Source organism: Pocillopora verrucosa, chromosome 2, assembly GCF_036669915.1.
Source record: "Pocillopora verrucosa isolate sample1 chromosome 2, ASM3666991v2, whole genome shotgun sequence".
Lineage (NCBI taxonomy): Eukaryota > Metazoa > Cnidaria > Anthozoa > Scleractinia > Pocilloporidae > Pocillopora > Pocillopora verrucosa.
The window spans coordinates 12,298,843-12,314,895 of NC_089313.1; the positions used below are offsets into that span (position 1 = coordinate 12,298,843).

Consider the following 16,053-nt stretch of genomic DNA (forward strand, 5'->3'; position numbering starts at 1 on the left):
TTGTTCAAGCCGTTTTTTCTCATCCACTTCATGGCCTGATGAAGGGATTCACTGGCACTTTCTCCTTCAATGAGGTGTTCGTAGAACCGACCCATCAGCTTCTCTGTAGCTGAGTCTGGAATGGCCCACAGCGCTACCAATACAGAGCGAGCACCAGATCCTAAGAACGCACGGGCAATTCCTATAACTCCTTCGGCTCTTATCCCTCCACTTCCACTGTGACAGCAGCTAAGTACCACCAGTTCAGCTCTGACTTTCACTCGTGAGACATCAGCCATCGTCAACATGTAAGCTTCCTGCGGTGGGATAGCGTTTCCACTGTTGGGAGTAGGAATGGGGGAGAGTGCAATTTCTCCTCTTTCCGCGTTACCATGGGCAGCAAAGTGTATCAAGCTCACTGAACTTATCCGCTCAAGTACCACCTGCTTCGTTGCTTTCTCTTCAACTAGAGGTGGAACACCCACCAGTCGTCCGACCATCTCCGCTTCTTTTCTTGCACCTGGCAATGGTTGCAGCCCATCAACCTTGGGATTGCCTATTACCAAGGCACCAGTGTTGCTGTGATAGTCTTCTGGACTATCTTGAATGATCTTTAGCGTCGTCAAAGAAGGAATGACACGGATCCTATGAGTCTCCGATAGGTATTCGGCTCCCTCCTTTTCACTCAGGGCAGCAAAAGGAACTTTGTACAACCTGCGGTCAGGAACAATAATGACTTCAGGCTCCTCAAGAAAATCATTAACGGGAGCAATAAACATTTTGTAACACAAAGATAGACTTGAAATCACTTTCTCGTCCTCGTCCTCGTCCTCGTCCTCGTCCTCGTCCTCGTCCTCGTCCTCGTCCTCGTCCTCGTCCTCGTCCTCCTCCACGAGTCGCAATCTTGCTGAGCTCTTTTGTGCGGGGGAGAGAGGTTGCAGTTTAATCGTATTTAAAGACCGATCTTCACAATCTTTAGTAGGCAAAATACCAAGACTCCGGAAATTATCATCCAAAAATTGACTCAAAGACAAATCTTTGGGCAACCCAGCCTGAACTAGATTCTCTTCTGGTGATACTCTTCTATAGTGAAGGACTCCACTTGTTTTCAAGATCCACAAATGCAGACGATTCTGAAAATAAGAAATGTACAGACAAGTACAGTTATTTTTCTTTCTTAAAATGTTCTCAATGCCAACCCAAGATTGTGGATTAGCAGAGATGTGCGTTTCAACCGAGTACTTCTCTGCCATTAAGTCTGATAGGCCTCTAGCTCGACCCAACTCCTCAACATAAAGAGCATCCCGAGCATTTCCGGTCTCACCAAGAAAAGTACAAAGCAGCTTGTAGGGGAACATTCCTGTGGGCTCCAGAAATTATGTTTTGAACTGATCATTGGCGCCCAAGAAATATCTCAGCTCCTCATACTTTTCAATGCACAGATGAAGACACAACAAGGAGTCTTTGATTTTATATTGGTATAAATACAAAACGGCGTAACCTAGAAGGATATCAAACTCTTTTCTTCCATCTCCAATATCTCTAAATATCAATAAAGCTTTCTCCAAGCATACTTCCGAAGCTTCAAAATCACCAACAGTTCTAAACACAATTCCAAGGTTTCCGTAGTCAGTTGCCTCCCCTTCTCTGTAGCCAATTTCAGTTCTGATGACAAGCGCTTTTTGGTGATATTCTTTAGCCTTGTCGTATTGGCCAAGCGACCCAAACACAGTACCTAGGTTTCCATAACATGATGCTTCCTTTGGTCTGTCGCCAATTTCAGTTGTGATGAGAAGCGCTTTTTGGAGATATTCTTCAGCCAAGTCGTATTGGCCAAGCAACTTAAACACAGTACCTAGGTTTGCGTAGTCAGTTGCCTCCCCTTCTCTGTCGCCAATTTCAGTTCTGATGACAAACGCTTTTTGGAGATATTCTTCAGCCTTGTCGTATTGGCCAAGCGACTTAAACACAGTACCTAGGTTTCCATAACATGATGTCTCCCCTCCTCTGTCGCCAATTTCAGTTGTGATGACAAGCGCTTTTTGGTGATATTCTTCAGCCTTGTCGTATTGGCCAAGCGACCCAAACACAGCACCTAGGTTTCCATAACATGATGCTTCCTTTGGTCTGTCGCCAATTTCAGTTGTGATGACAAGCGCTTTTTGGAGATATTCTTCAGCCTTGTCGTATTGGCCAAGCAACTTAAACACAGTACCTAGGTTTCCGTAGTTAGTTGCCTCCCCTTCTCTGTCACCAATTTCAGTTGTGATGACAAGCGCTTTTTGGTGATATTCTTTAGCCTTGTCGTATTGGCCAAGCGACTTAAACACAGTACCTAGGTTTCCATAACATGATGCCTCCCCTCCTCTGTCGCCAATTTCAGTTCTGATGACAAGCGCTTTTTGGTGATATTCTTCAGCCTTGTCGTATTGGCCAAGCGACTTAAACACATTACCTAGGTTTCCATAACATGATGCTTCCTCTCCTCTGTCGCTAATTTCGGTTCTGATGACAAGCGCTTTTTGGACATACTCCTCAGCCGGAGCCTATCAGAATGGAAAAATACATAATTAGTTTGAGAAGCACGTGTAGTAATGCTCCGCTACCAAATATGACTTGATTTCTAATCCAGGTCTCCACAATGCTCTGGAAACTTTTAACAAGTACGATTAGTTTTAATTCCATTTAAATACTGTACATAAAGGTTATGTGATCTGCGATTTTTTTCTCTCGATGGTTAGTTTGTCATAAAGTTCAAATGGGGAGCCTACGGACTTGGAACTTTTAAATGTTTTGATTGCTTAGACACAAGCTCTGACATGTTTGGTGCTAGTAAACAGTTTCTCTGGATTTCTGTTCTCGTGAACAGATTTATATCGCTACAAAGAAGTATCCATATTTTGCATTGCATTCATCGTTTACTTACATATCAATTTGCGCTCCCGATGTATGACCTTGTGTCATCAACGTGCAGCCCCCCCCCCCCCCCTCAGGGCGTTAAATCGCGCCTAAAATAGGCGCCAATGCGGCTAAATTTTTCACTTTGGTGACCAAATCCTGAAAATTAGTCGCCAAATTGGCGACTAGAATGTTTCATCATAACCTTACCAAGAGATATAGTGAATTAAAAAGATATGCGAAAATAAAGATAAATCCGCGGCAAACTTCCTCGTTAATTTTGTTTCCAAAACGCAGCACATGCATCTCGATCGATAACTAGACGCCATCTTGGATTTAGGTGAGCTTGAACGCTGTATATCATCCATCCTAGTGTCCACTTTGTAGCACGTTAAAGATCTTTTCCCCAACTTAATCTTGGAGGGTCCATCTACAAAGCTGACAGCGTAACAAAAGGTTTTGTTAGTCTTTGAAAATGGCGACCAACTTTTTTTGAATTGGCTACCACTCTGAACAATTTAGGAGCCAAGTGGCTATCAGAAAAAAAAATTAATTTCACGCCCTGCAGTTAGGACGGAAACGCCCAACAAGATGTCGATTAAAAATGAATTTATGTTTGTAGTTAGAATTTTGCAAAAGGCTGGATGTGTTTACCGTCCCTTACAGCATTGAGTTCCAAATGGAAACTGAAATCATTTGCCACATCGGTTCTGTTCTCAGACCATGCAAACTTTGGTTATTTCACGTTGTGGTCATACAAATGACGGCTTAGAAATGTACAAAGTTCTAAAATGCACGCGCTAAGCTATTGTTTTGCCCATTTAATCTTTTGTGTTGCCACGTCCTCGTAGCCCTCTTAGTTTGCTTGAGGTTCCTAAATACACAGTAAGTTTATTAATTAACTTAACGCATCAAATTACAGTTGAACCATAAAACTTTTGGGAATTTGTATTGTTATTCAGGTTTGATTTTTCTAAATTGAAGAGGTAGCCATGTGTTGAATCAAAACTCTGTAAAAATCTACAAACGAACGAAAAATGTTTTTTCTACGAGATTTATCACTACTCGGAGAGAAAAATTTTGAATTTTTTTGTGATTCAAGTCGTTGAAAATATTGTAAAATAAGAACAACAATTCGTATAGAACTGTAGCGGTGAAGCTGATGACATTATATACTGGAGAATTTCGCATTTCATCGTATCGCGATACAGTTTAGATATTGAACCTTTGGAAATTATTATTTTTATTCTGGTTCAATTTCAGTAAGAAGCAAGAGAGTATAAAAAATTTATAATCTCTTAGTAAATGAATATTGCAAATATATTCAACTCAGTTGTCCATAGACGTCTTGCCCAAACGCCATCTTCTTCCAGGATGAGAAGAGATTTAACCTTTTACCCAAAAATGATCGCCAAGAAATTGTACCGATAGCTCACGGGTACCTTTGTCAGTTGCCTTGATCGCCAACATTGTCCAGAACTCCGAGAAATCTGGGCTCCGTCGAATCACACCTTTTACAACCTGCGGTACTTCTTGCTAGGATCTACTGCATTCAAAGCACCGTTCTCTTGCGTAAACAAATAATTCAAAAGATTGTATCCCAAATGCAAGATTTTCCTCACTCGAGTCTCTCCGTCCTGTCAGCTTTCTCAGAAACATGAGATTTGAATCAAAAATCTTAATCGCTCCAGCTGTTTGAAATGCCGGGTCAAACTTTTCCCCAGAGTCCGCAATGAAGCCTAGGAAAACAAGCAAATGTGACAAGCATCATAACTCCACCGGGAGGGGTTGCATTTCACGAAAGGATGACTTGTATTATAGAAGCCGGAGAATATTAGATAAACGTTCAATTCTTTTTTAAAGCAAATGCAGCAATTCTACTCCAGCAAACTTCACTATGCCTCACCTGTGGTATCTGGTGAAAGGCAATTAAAATGATAAAAGAATCAAAATAACAGCGACCCCGCCAGGATTCGAACCTGGAATCCCCCGATTCGTAGTCAGATGCCTTATCCGTTGGGCCTCGGGACCTTTCTGAATGGGAGAATGCTCTAAGTATTGAAGAAGCCGTGAATTATGCTCGTAAATGAAATCTATCCCAATCAACAAATAACTCATTCAATAAATTCTTATTGCTCTTGCTTTTGCTGTTGTAATGTATGCAAGACCTGAGAAATAAAATATTTATATTTTTCGTTCTAGTCGTTTCTCTCTTTTTTTTCTACCAGATTTTCTCTGGATTCTTTGCACAAGGATGAAATAACATAATAAGGATGAAAATAGGACGTTTAAAAATAAACGGTACCGTTTTACCTCACGTCGCAATTAAGTGACATCTTAACTCACTAAATGCAAGCGCGACTACAACCTCGAGAAACTTCACCCAGGCAACCCGGGGTGGTGACATTGTATGTAAACGCGGGCCATTTTTTTTTTACCACGGTTAGGCGGGTTACATCACCTATCTGGGGTCCCTCACCTCCATGTTAATGCAAAAAACAAATAACTTGTTTGAAAAGCACGTGTGGCGATGTTCTTCTACCAAACATAACTTAATTTCTTATCCAGACTAATAACTTCATGAAAGCGATTAAAAGGATGAAAGAAATTCAGAAGATACAAAGATTATTTCACCAAAACAACAGCGACCCCGCCAGGACTCGAACCTGGAATCTCCTGATTCGAAGTCAGATGCCTTATCCATTGGGCAACGGGGCCTTTCTTGAGTGTCAAAGCATAGAACTGCTGAAGAAAGCGGCAATTCTCCTGCAGGTGTAGAGGAGGCTTAATCGCTACGAAGAAATTCAATTCACTTTCAGGAAAATTCATCTATGTCGAAGAGAAAGACTAAACCATAATCCTATTTTAGCTCTCAGTCAAATAGAATCTTCTAATTTATTAGCCCTGGCAGTGTTGAACGATTTTGTTATGCCAAAGTGAAGACGTCGTACCGTCAGAAACGGTTAACATGTCGACTTTTGGGGAAAACCTTAGAAGAAAATAAATGAAAATTGATAAACATTTAAAAATAAACGGTACCGTTTTACCTCACGTCGCCATTAAGTGACATCTTAACTCACTAAATGCAAGCGCGACTACAACCTCGAGAAACTTCACCCCGGCAACCCGGGGTTGTGACATTGTATGTAAACGCGGGCCATTTTTCTACCACGGCTAGGCGGGTTACATCACCTACCTGGGGTCCCTCACCTCCATGTTAACAAGCCCTAGCATAGGATAAAACACGTATTTCGTTTTCGCTCGTGAATTTGTTCCTTTCTACAAATATCAGCATTCTTTTCGTTTTATGCAAAGGATAATTTCTGAGCTTCTGCTCAAACTAAATCAGTTACCCTATTTCCTCGAATAGGCGCCCGGATGCTTATTTAACATTTCGACTTAAATTTGAGGGGAGGTTATTGGAAGGCACTCACTCGAAGTAAAACGGCAAAGAAAATTAGCGGTTAGACCTATAAAATTGACGAATTTTTAACCGTTAGTCGTATTAAAAGTTAATTGTAAAACATTACTGTTAAAACCGTTAGTCGTAAAAGTCAACACCCCTAAAGTATTTTGAAGTTATTTTGTTTTCGGTAATTTCACCTTCGTGATCGCTGGCACTCTGGATACGGAGTAAGCATTCTTTAAACAATTTACTTAATGTTCGCACATTTTCCTTTGGACGAAGGAAACCCGCTCAATGACATCAATTATTCTGCTGTGAAGGATTCTATGTACATCGTTGTCCGCTGATATTTCACGTGTTATCCATCGTCGACTTAACATTATAAAAGCGTTATAATGGCCAACTATGGTTGGCTTCAACAAAATTCTAGTGCCCAGACTTAATACTTCAAATCCGGCGTGATTCCACAAAGTGACGGCATAAACACGTTACCATGCAACTAGTCATAAACAAATCGAGACTTTGTTTCGCACTAAGAGCTCAGTTCATGCTATAGCACCGTGAAAGAGAATGCATTTTTCTAGTTTATCGAATGCTTTGAATGAAGACATCAGTTACAAAATGAACAAAAACAACTCAGGTGACAAAGAGTCTGTGAGGAAATCCTGTTCTGCGAGAATATTTGATGAAGAAGTCAATGTCACAAATCTTTCTGCTGAGAATTATTATGAGCCTTTAGAGGCCTCACATGGGGCACGGATCATGGCTAATGAGGTGGGCGTTTCTCATCATTACACTTCTTTTTTCTTTCCTTAAAAAGTACGTTTAGTTATTGTAGAAGTTACAATTTGTTATCCGAAGGAGCAAGAAAAAAGGAAGTTCAAGTGATTTTAAAGGCTAACGCGCAAGACTACCTGACTCAATATATAAGCTTTGAAAATAGGTCGTAATTAGTTCCGATTTGACTTGTTAAACGGTTCCCTCCAAAATAAGCTCAATTTTAAGTCCGTCCAACATTGGAGAAACATTCAACGCAACTAGAACTTTTTTCTGCATTAAAGGCGTTCAGGTAACTTAGTTTGAAAATTTTTTTCTTCGTGGAGAGATGAAAAAGCGCGCGCAAATGAAATTTTTAGATTATGACGCCACTCTTCGACATTCCACCATCTTCACGCTGGATAGGAAGTTGATAATGTTTTGTATCCCAGCTTTTTTGCTCTCTTTTAATTTCGTTAAAATCAATATGTTGGCAATTTTTTTTTTTCAGTCTGCGAGAGAAAAGGAACAACTAACACAGAAGATCATCCACCCTGAAACTGAGATTAACGGTTAGTTTTATGCGGTCACGCATGCATGTAAAGAAAAGTGCGCACGAACTAGGGAGCCATCTTTCTAAGAGTTTCCGATGCTCCACTGATAATAAGTCGTTTACCCCCTCCCCCCTCCCTACTGCTTCTCGTTCTGTCATAAATAGTTCCGCTTTTTGTGTCTTCCCGGTTTACCTTATCACTCAAACCTTGAATTTATTCAATCTAATATTCTAAGTAATTAAAATATTCATTTGTTTTTTAACAGCTAAAGAGAAGGAGATTGCCTTTCTTAAACAAACTCTCTTTGGGACAGACAAAGACATTGCTGATCTCAAAGGAAAACTGTCCCAGCTAAAACAAAATGGGCAAATAACTCAATCTGATTTTGTTAAGCAAATGGCATCAATAGACGAAAAGCTGCAAGAGGCGAGGCACAACATTGCCGAGCTCGAGGGGGGCCTTAATTTTGCCTTCCAGAAGAATAAAACAGAAGCAGAAGAGTCCCAGAGCAAACCACAAATATTTAATGGTGAGTATGTAAATTGGGATGGCGTCGCATCAACTGAGTGGTGACAACGCGGTTGATACGACTGCCTTGTTTTTGGAGAGGAAAGAGGTGTCTGCATCATCTTTCACTAAAAATAAATATTTTGATTTCATTTACAGTTCTTTTATGCATTTTATTTTTATTTCTGCTTCTTTTCTTTTTTTTTTTTTTTTTTCTAAACTAGGCAAAGCTTACTTTGACCTTCAACAATCATGGTTTGACACTGCATCCAACAACGGTGGATGTTTCAAAGTTGAAAACTTTCCAGTTAGAGCAAAAGATCTTGAAACCATAGGGAATGTTAAATCCACTTCAAGGGCCTTCACTGAGCAAGCTAAAGGTATGAAGAAGGAAACTTGTAAATTACCATTCCTCTACAGTCCACACCTGCGCGAAAGCAGTGTAGTCTTACAAGTCACAAAACAGTTAGATACTCAGAATTGATAGCATGTTCTTCCATATATCGGCTTTGATTTTTTTAATCATCTTTCATCTAGGCAAAGATTATTTTGACCTTCAACCGTCATGGTTTGACACTTTATCAAAAAACGTTGGATGTCTTCAGGTTGAAAACGTTCCACTTAAAGCAAAAGATCTTGAAGCCATGAAGAAAGGTATGTAGATGGAAACTTTAAAATACGATTCTACATAGGTGATAGTCCACATCTGTGCGGAGTAGTGTCTTCTGAGCGTGAAGAACCTATTAAGCCAATTAGAATTGTCAATGTACCCTTCAGCTTTAGTACTTTTACAATGTACTGGCCTGACTCAAATTCAGTGAGCAACTTCATGAGGTGTTACATCATACAAAAATAACACAGATTCCTCTGGTATTATGCTGAACTTATTTTCCAAGAAAGCTAAAGGCGTAAAAACGAACGCATATCCCTGCTTCCAACTTTGTTCAAGCTCAAACTGTGATGATTTCTGCTGCATTCAAGACTCGTGACTTACCCACTCAGATCAATCATTTTTCAGAGGAGGTAGCTTTAATTGAAGAGTTAACTTGTTCTCTTATCGAATGCTTAAGGTCACGATTTTTGCGGCGGTTCAGAAAAAGTGTTTCGCTGAAATTAATTCACTTTTGGTTCGGTAAGCTAAAATCTTAGGTATCTTTATGTGGAAACGAAATTCTCTACATTGCAATCATAAAACAAAACTTAATTTATCTTTTATCTAGGCAAAGATTATTTTGACCTTCAACCGTCATGGTTTGACACTCTATCCCAAAACGCTGGATGTCTTGAAGTTGAAAACGTTCCAGTTAAAGGAAAAGATCTTGAAGCCATGAAGAATGTTAAATCAAATTCAAAGGCCTCCACTGTTGAGCCAGCTAAAGGTATGAAGATGGAAAATTTTAAAATACCATTCTATATAAGTGATAGTCCACAGCTATACGAAGCAGTGTATTCTGAAAGTGACAAACCCGTCTGGTATTAAGGTGAACTTCTTTTCCAAGATAGCTAGAGGCGTTACAAAACGAACACTAAACCCTGCTTCAAACTTTGTTTAAGCTCAAACTGTGACGATTTCTTCTGCATTAAAGACTCGTGACTTATCCAGTCAGATCAACCCTTTTTCGGAGGAGGTAATTTAATTGAAAAGAGTTAGCTTGCTTCCTTGCTCAAGATCACGGTTTATGCGGCGGTTTAGAAAAGTGTCTCGCTCAATTTAATTCACTTTGGTTTGGTAAGCTAAAAATCCCAGGTATCTTTATGCTTAAACGAAATTCTCAGCATTGCCATCATAACTAAAACAAAAATTGATTTATCTTTTATCTAGGCAAAGATTATTTTGACCTTCAACCATCATGGTTTGACACTCTATTGGAAAATGCTGGATGCCTTGAAGTTATAAACGTTCCAGTCAAAGCAAATGATCTTGAGGCCATGAAGAATGTCAAATCGAATTTAAAGGCCTGCACTGAGCTAGCTAAAGGTATGACTAAGAAAACTTGTAAAATACGATTGCACATATTTAGTTTTAGTGACAAACCAGTTCGACAACTAGAACTGTCAATGTACCCCTCAGCTTTGGTACTTTCGCAAAGTCCTCGCCCAATCTTTTTTTTGGGAGTCCATATTCTTACCATCACCCATTAGATCCTGTTCTGTCAAGCACTGTTTCCAATGGGAAAAAAATAGTAAACTGTAAAATGCCTGTTATAAGCTCCCTGAGTTCAAACATTGTCGTAAGACCTCGTAAGGTGTTAGCCAGAAAGACGATATACGGAAGTAAGTGTAGTGCTGTTCAGTAAATCAAATGCCAAAACTAAACCTGTCAATAATTTAGCGTTGTGTTAACTGTAGTACTACCTTTTCTTTCGTTTGACTTAAAATCGTGACATTGACTCGGATTCTCTTTACTCAACAGATCATCTTCAATGTGGGCGACACAGTCTTTTATCTTTTTTAATTGTTTCATAACTTCAAAGCCGGGCGTTGTTTATTACTCTGAATTCGTTATATTTCATCGTCATTTGAAAACTTTTGTAAGAAAATAAATCAAACAACTATGTGTAAAGGTATAAAGATTTCAACTTTCAGAACGTCATTTCTTAAAGTTTTTGTAAATATTTATGCAGCATTGTCATATTTGATAATTATTTGGTGAGTGCTGACCAAATTTGTCAGAGTTGTTTGTCTCGTTTTTATTCAAATAAACATGAGATGCAAATGAAGTATATACTTTTGAAGATAATATCAGTTTCAAAAAGTATGCCGGGATATGTTTGCATTAAGATAGGTACCGGCAAACTGTTGGGCAAACTTCTTGCTAATGGAGATAATTTCAGCTATGTAAATCTTGTCTGTTCACAAATGTGATTGAGGCGACTGAAAACAAAAAGAACACAGAGTACGCTGAATATCAACACTTTTTCCTCCAACCAGAAACTGAAATGAGAGCATAACTTAGCATGACTATTGCTAGCTAGAGCCTTACCGGTTACCTCGCCACCAGGGAGACTCGCCACCAGCGAACTCGCCACCAAGGAACGATCTCGCCACCAACGTACTCGCCACCAAGCGAAGTCTTCTCGCCACCAACCACCTATAAAGAGATAAACTAGAATAAAGTAGTCGAGGAGAGTAGGATGTTCGAACGAGCACAATTCAAATCGGCCGATACGTTTGTGCGCTTGTCTGTATTTAAATTATGACCTTCAGGGACGTGTTAGATGTGTTCCGTTCCTAACTCATTGACATCGAAACGTATCGTGTTTTTCTTTTGCACGTAAGCGAGGAGAAATTGCAAAACTCGATGCGAGGAATAAAAACTTACTTGAGAGAAAATGAAACTTCATGGGAAGAAATAAGTGATGAAATAAAACTCGATAGCAGTTGTATTAAAACTAGATGCGAGAAATTGTCAAGTCGGTGCGAGAAATTGTAAGCGTCGATGGACTGAAGCTTTCCTAAGGCAACTACAGTTGTTTCCCAAGGAGAGTTAACAGTTCGAACCAATCGATTCCTGAGTTTGTTTGCTTATTTGTATGAAAATTTCGACGTCTGTGATATTATAAGTTCGAACGAATTGACTCACGAGTTTGTTTACTTATCTGTATGCAAATTTCGACGTCTGTGATGTTGTCAAGGGAACTTATTCAATATTCGGTCGAATTATATTACCCAGTTTCCCCGCGGCAAAATAACAACAAACTTTATTGAATATTAAATCTAGAAGAGCAGCTCATATGTTGATCATGACTTTTGCGAACAAACTTATCAGCCGAACATCCTACTCTCCTCGACTAATCTCTTTATTGGTGGTTGGTGGCGAGAAGACTTCGCTTGGTGGCGAGTACGTTGGTGGCGAGATCGTTCCTTGGTGGCGAGTTCGCTGGTGGCGAGTCTGCTTGGTGGCGAGGTAACTGGATACCGGTGAGAGTTGTCAAGACCGTCTTTTTCAGCTATTGTTTTCATGAGACTGTTAAGTTTGTTAACTCCCATTGCATTGGCTTTGAACCAACTTTTATCAGAGTTTTTTGTAGTATGATTAACACCCGATAAAGGGGTGCATTTGATTTGTTCTAGACTGTGGTCTCTTTTCAGAATAGATTTGAACACAACAACAGCATCTCGTTCCTGCGGTAAATCTGGAGTCGCGAAAGCTTTAGGTTTGATAGGTCGGACTATATGTGAATCAGCTTCACTTCTGGTTTTAGTTTGTCTTTCAGTGACCTATGAGAGCGTGCAAACTATCTCAATTATCTTATAACCGTTTGTAGTTTTGTCTTGGATCGTGAAAATCACACCCGCTAGAAAACGAAACGTTCACGAGGACATTGTGATGAAAATCAAACCATTCCAAAGGGATGGACCGTGAAGCCTTAGGTTCCTTGATAAGAGGAAATAAATGTTTCATTTTTGCATGCTCAAATCCATCTGAAGTTGAAACGGGTGATATGCAAAACCGAAATAGATTCACTGCGGAGTAAACTACGGATTGGTTTTCCATCAGTCTGAAAAGTTGATTATCGCGCAAAGATAGCTTACCGTTCAAAGAAAGAAGCTTTGGTTCTACAGGTATCGATCTTGGGATGAAAATCTTCCAATGGGATAGACACAGAAGCCTGACGTTCCCTGTTAAAAGGAATGAAATAAGTTATTTTTACATGTTCAATTCCATCAGTGGTTATAAAAGAGTGATGTACAAATCCGAAATTCATTCGCTAGAGTTGGAACACTCACATCGTTTGAGGAAATGCTGATTCGCTCTCCATATCTCCCTCTCATTAACTCTCCCTTATTTTTTTCTCAGAGGGCACGGTAACGTATCCTACAATCTGATTGGTTCTTTGCGCGGTCCGTATCCGTTTTTCCCGACAGGCAGTATTTCTAAGCAAAGACGTCGGTCACTAACTCAAACCTATTACTAACTTATGAATCTTCTCTTTTCTCTCTCTCAAATCACCTTTGTAGACAGAAAAATATCGGTTTCGAAATTAATTTGTATAAGCTAAAGTGCCATTAAATTGGTTAATAAGCGGCCTAAAACCTGTCTGTAATTAATTTCAATCCTTCACAAAAAATACTTAGAAAGTTAAAACGTGAGGTATTTGGTCAAAATTGAATTAATCGATTGAACCTTCATTCATTTAATATCCTAGTTCTCTCAAACAATTTGTTCGTTGTAAAAGGACGAGCGAAGTTTTCGGTTCTACAACAAATATACGCATTAAATCCCCTTGTGTCTCGTTGAAGTGTGTCATTCGAATTTAGATTTTGTGTGAAGGAAAGACCAGATTTACACACGCCATTGCAGCAAACAAACGAGCAAACTCTTACAACTTCAAAATAGAAAATTTGAATTTACTTGAAATTATTTTCCTCGCCATTTACTTCATGAGCAGCAGTAAATCTTCGCACATGAATTAATCGTCGACGAGAGTGAATAATACTTTCCGTCAGATCATTGACTGTTTTTGAAGAAAACATTGTCGTGACTTCTTCTTCATTTTTTTTCTTACGCGCTCTTCAATTAACTTGTGTCAGATTGTGACAGATACTTGTAAAAATGTTTTAAAGTTTGTTAGGAAGCCTTTTAAATCACCCTTATCTTATTCATTACGTACATGGAAATGTTTTGATGCAGCATCTCTCTTTAATTTGCATCACCTCTATTTTAACTATCATTTACCCGCTCAAATATTGCTCAATTTATGGAGGATCCTGCTGTAATTACAGCCTAAATCATTCGGGATGTTTTGGAAGGAATTTAGTTCAGTTTAAGGAAAAAAATAAAGATGTTATTCACCAGTCTAAGTCAGTCTGTATTGGGAAAAACTGTGCCAACTGTCTTAAGTACCGCCCGAGGCCGTGGGCTGGCAAATAACATATATTTATTTGATGCTACTTCAGCAACACCGAAACCAACTTAAACTGATTTGCACCATAAACTCCAGTGTGTCCGCGGACTCATTGTAGTTGTAGAAAACATAGTAATTTCTTTTGCCATCGAGTATGATCATGTTGCAATACATGTAATACATACTACTAATCTTTGTGGAAGCCACAAACAGCGCTAAAATACACAACTGAACAACAGCCATTTTCCTCATTAAAGAGGGGCCTCGCCTTCACTGAGAAACAGCAGCCTTGAATGACCGCCTATTTTCGTAATTTGCCGTTTTAGAGCCTTTTTTCTAATTACTTAAGTTGTCATTATCTTTTAGTGGTATATTTTGTATTTTTACCTTTGTTTTGGCTTCAAAACAAGCTAAGTGCAAAAACAGAGAACAGGAAGCAGCAATTAGAGGGAAAAAAAGATATGCGAAGAGAATATTCAAGTGGAAAGTTTTCAGTGATAACAGGATGGGAAACCAAGGAAACCAGTTGTTTATTTCCTTTTTACGGTGAATCTGAATAGATCAGAATTGAATCATGCAAAAGCTGGAAAATTTGGTAACTTGAACAGATAAGCACGGATATCTTAACCACTATTCCGATAAAGAGAAGTGATAAACTGCAAGCGAATGAAGTTAAAGAAGGGTATAAAATACGTAGGTAAAAAAGTGACATCTTAACCAGCTGAAAATTAGCCAGTGATATCTGAGAAACATCAAAAAGCAAAATCTATCTAAATTTAGGCAATTGGTCGGTAATTTTGGTAATTAATCAATTACCTTCGCTTTCAATCAATATTTACTCAAAGTTTCCTCAATTTGAATACATATGTACTTCACTTAACGTTTAAGTATGTCAGTTGTCAATATATCTGATGACTCTTAAGTTCAGGAAATTTAATCAAGCCACGTCACTGTTTGTTTATCTTGAAAAACTTTTAGCCTCACTTTGAAAGTTTCTCATTTTGCAATCAGTGTCACCGAGTTCTTTCGATGATATGACCCCTGCGTTAATTTCAAAGTCGACTTGATTAACTCGGCATTTGCTCAGGGCACAGCAAAAGGGCAACTAAATGTCATTTTTGAAAAATAAATCAATTACCCTGCCTTCGAGACCTAGGCAGCATGATTTTTGTTTTCGTTCAGCCGCAATGAACAAACGGTTTCTTCAGTTTTGTAATGTAGGGAAGGCAGTAACAAAAAAATAAGTCCGCAATGCGTACTTGTGTGGGATTTCATTGACAAAGTGTTTGCAAGGGGTTTTTGAGCGGAAGCAAACCTGTCGCTCACCGTGAGTCAACTGTACTACAGGGGTGATATTAGGCCTGGAATCAACAGTCTGAATAGTAATTTTTGTGCGGGAATTATTTGAACAAATACAGATTCACAGGAGGGATCTGGGGTATTAACTTATACTTTTATCAAGCAATATGCCTTTCCCTCCCTCCCTGGAAGCTTTTTGGCGTGTTTTTGAACGTTTGGTAATCGTCTTCAACAAATAAATTACCTCTTGGTGGCTTAGGCTATTTATTTGTTTATACGGCAATACTGGAAATACTTGGAGCAGTAAATATTTTCGTAACAGTCATTGAAAAAAAATTGAAAAAATTTCTGCTACTACTTTTTAACTCGTGGAAACACGATAGCGTAGAAACGAGTTCTTGTGGGCGCTCTGCGATATGCAAATTAGCGTGGACTCTTCGTAATTAGTCGTAATTAGTCGGCTTCGAACTCGAGATCTATCCTTCCGAAGAAGTAAGTCCAAAGTCCTGGCGCTATTATGATTTTCAGACTTAACTGTGGAATAATTGTTTAATGCAGGGTTGTCAATAAAGGTTGCAGTTAGAAATTAGCCAAGATGCTGAAGAAGCTGCCTTGAAATTTCAAGACTGTGTGTTATGTAGATTATTTTTGTCTTTTGTAAATGGTTGTTAAACTGGACAACTCTTAGAAAGATGACTTCAAACTAAATTTTAAAAGGCCTGTTCTGGTACCAAATGAATAAGCAGCATTTCCTTATTAATAGTTTTGCAAGTTTCTCATTACAAATTCCTCTGAAAAAAGGGAA

At 39.0% G+C, this 16,053-nt stretch overlaps 1 protein-coding gene and 1 non-coding gene across 2 annotated transcripts; one reads left to right on the plus strand and one right to left on the minus strand.

The window, feature by feature from the left end:
• Positions 1–5,522: 5,522 nt before the first annotated feature.
• Trnar-ucg (transfer RNA arginine (anticodon UCG)) lies at positions 5,523–5,595 on the minus strand. Its single transcript has one exon. It is a non-coding gene; the product is annotated as a tRNA-Arg (tRNA).
• Positions 5,596–6,853: 1,258 nt separating this feature from the next.
• Positions 6,854–10,397, plus strand: LOC136279242 (uncharacterized). Its single transcript, XM_066162849.1, has 6 exons — positions 6,854–7,057; positions 7,551–7,611; positions 7,859–8,122; positions 8,325–8,480; positions 9,321–9,478; positions 10,212–10,397. Exons 1-6 carry the CDS (start codon positions 6,854–6,856, stop codon positions 10,395–10,397), a joined length of 1,029 nt encoding a protein of 342 aa, XP_066018946.1.
• Positions 10,398–16,053: the final 5,656 nt, after the last annotated feature.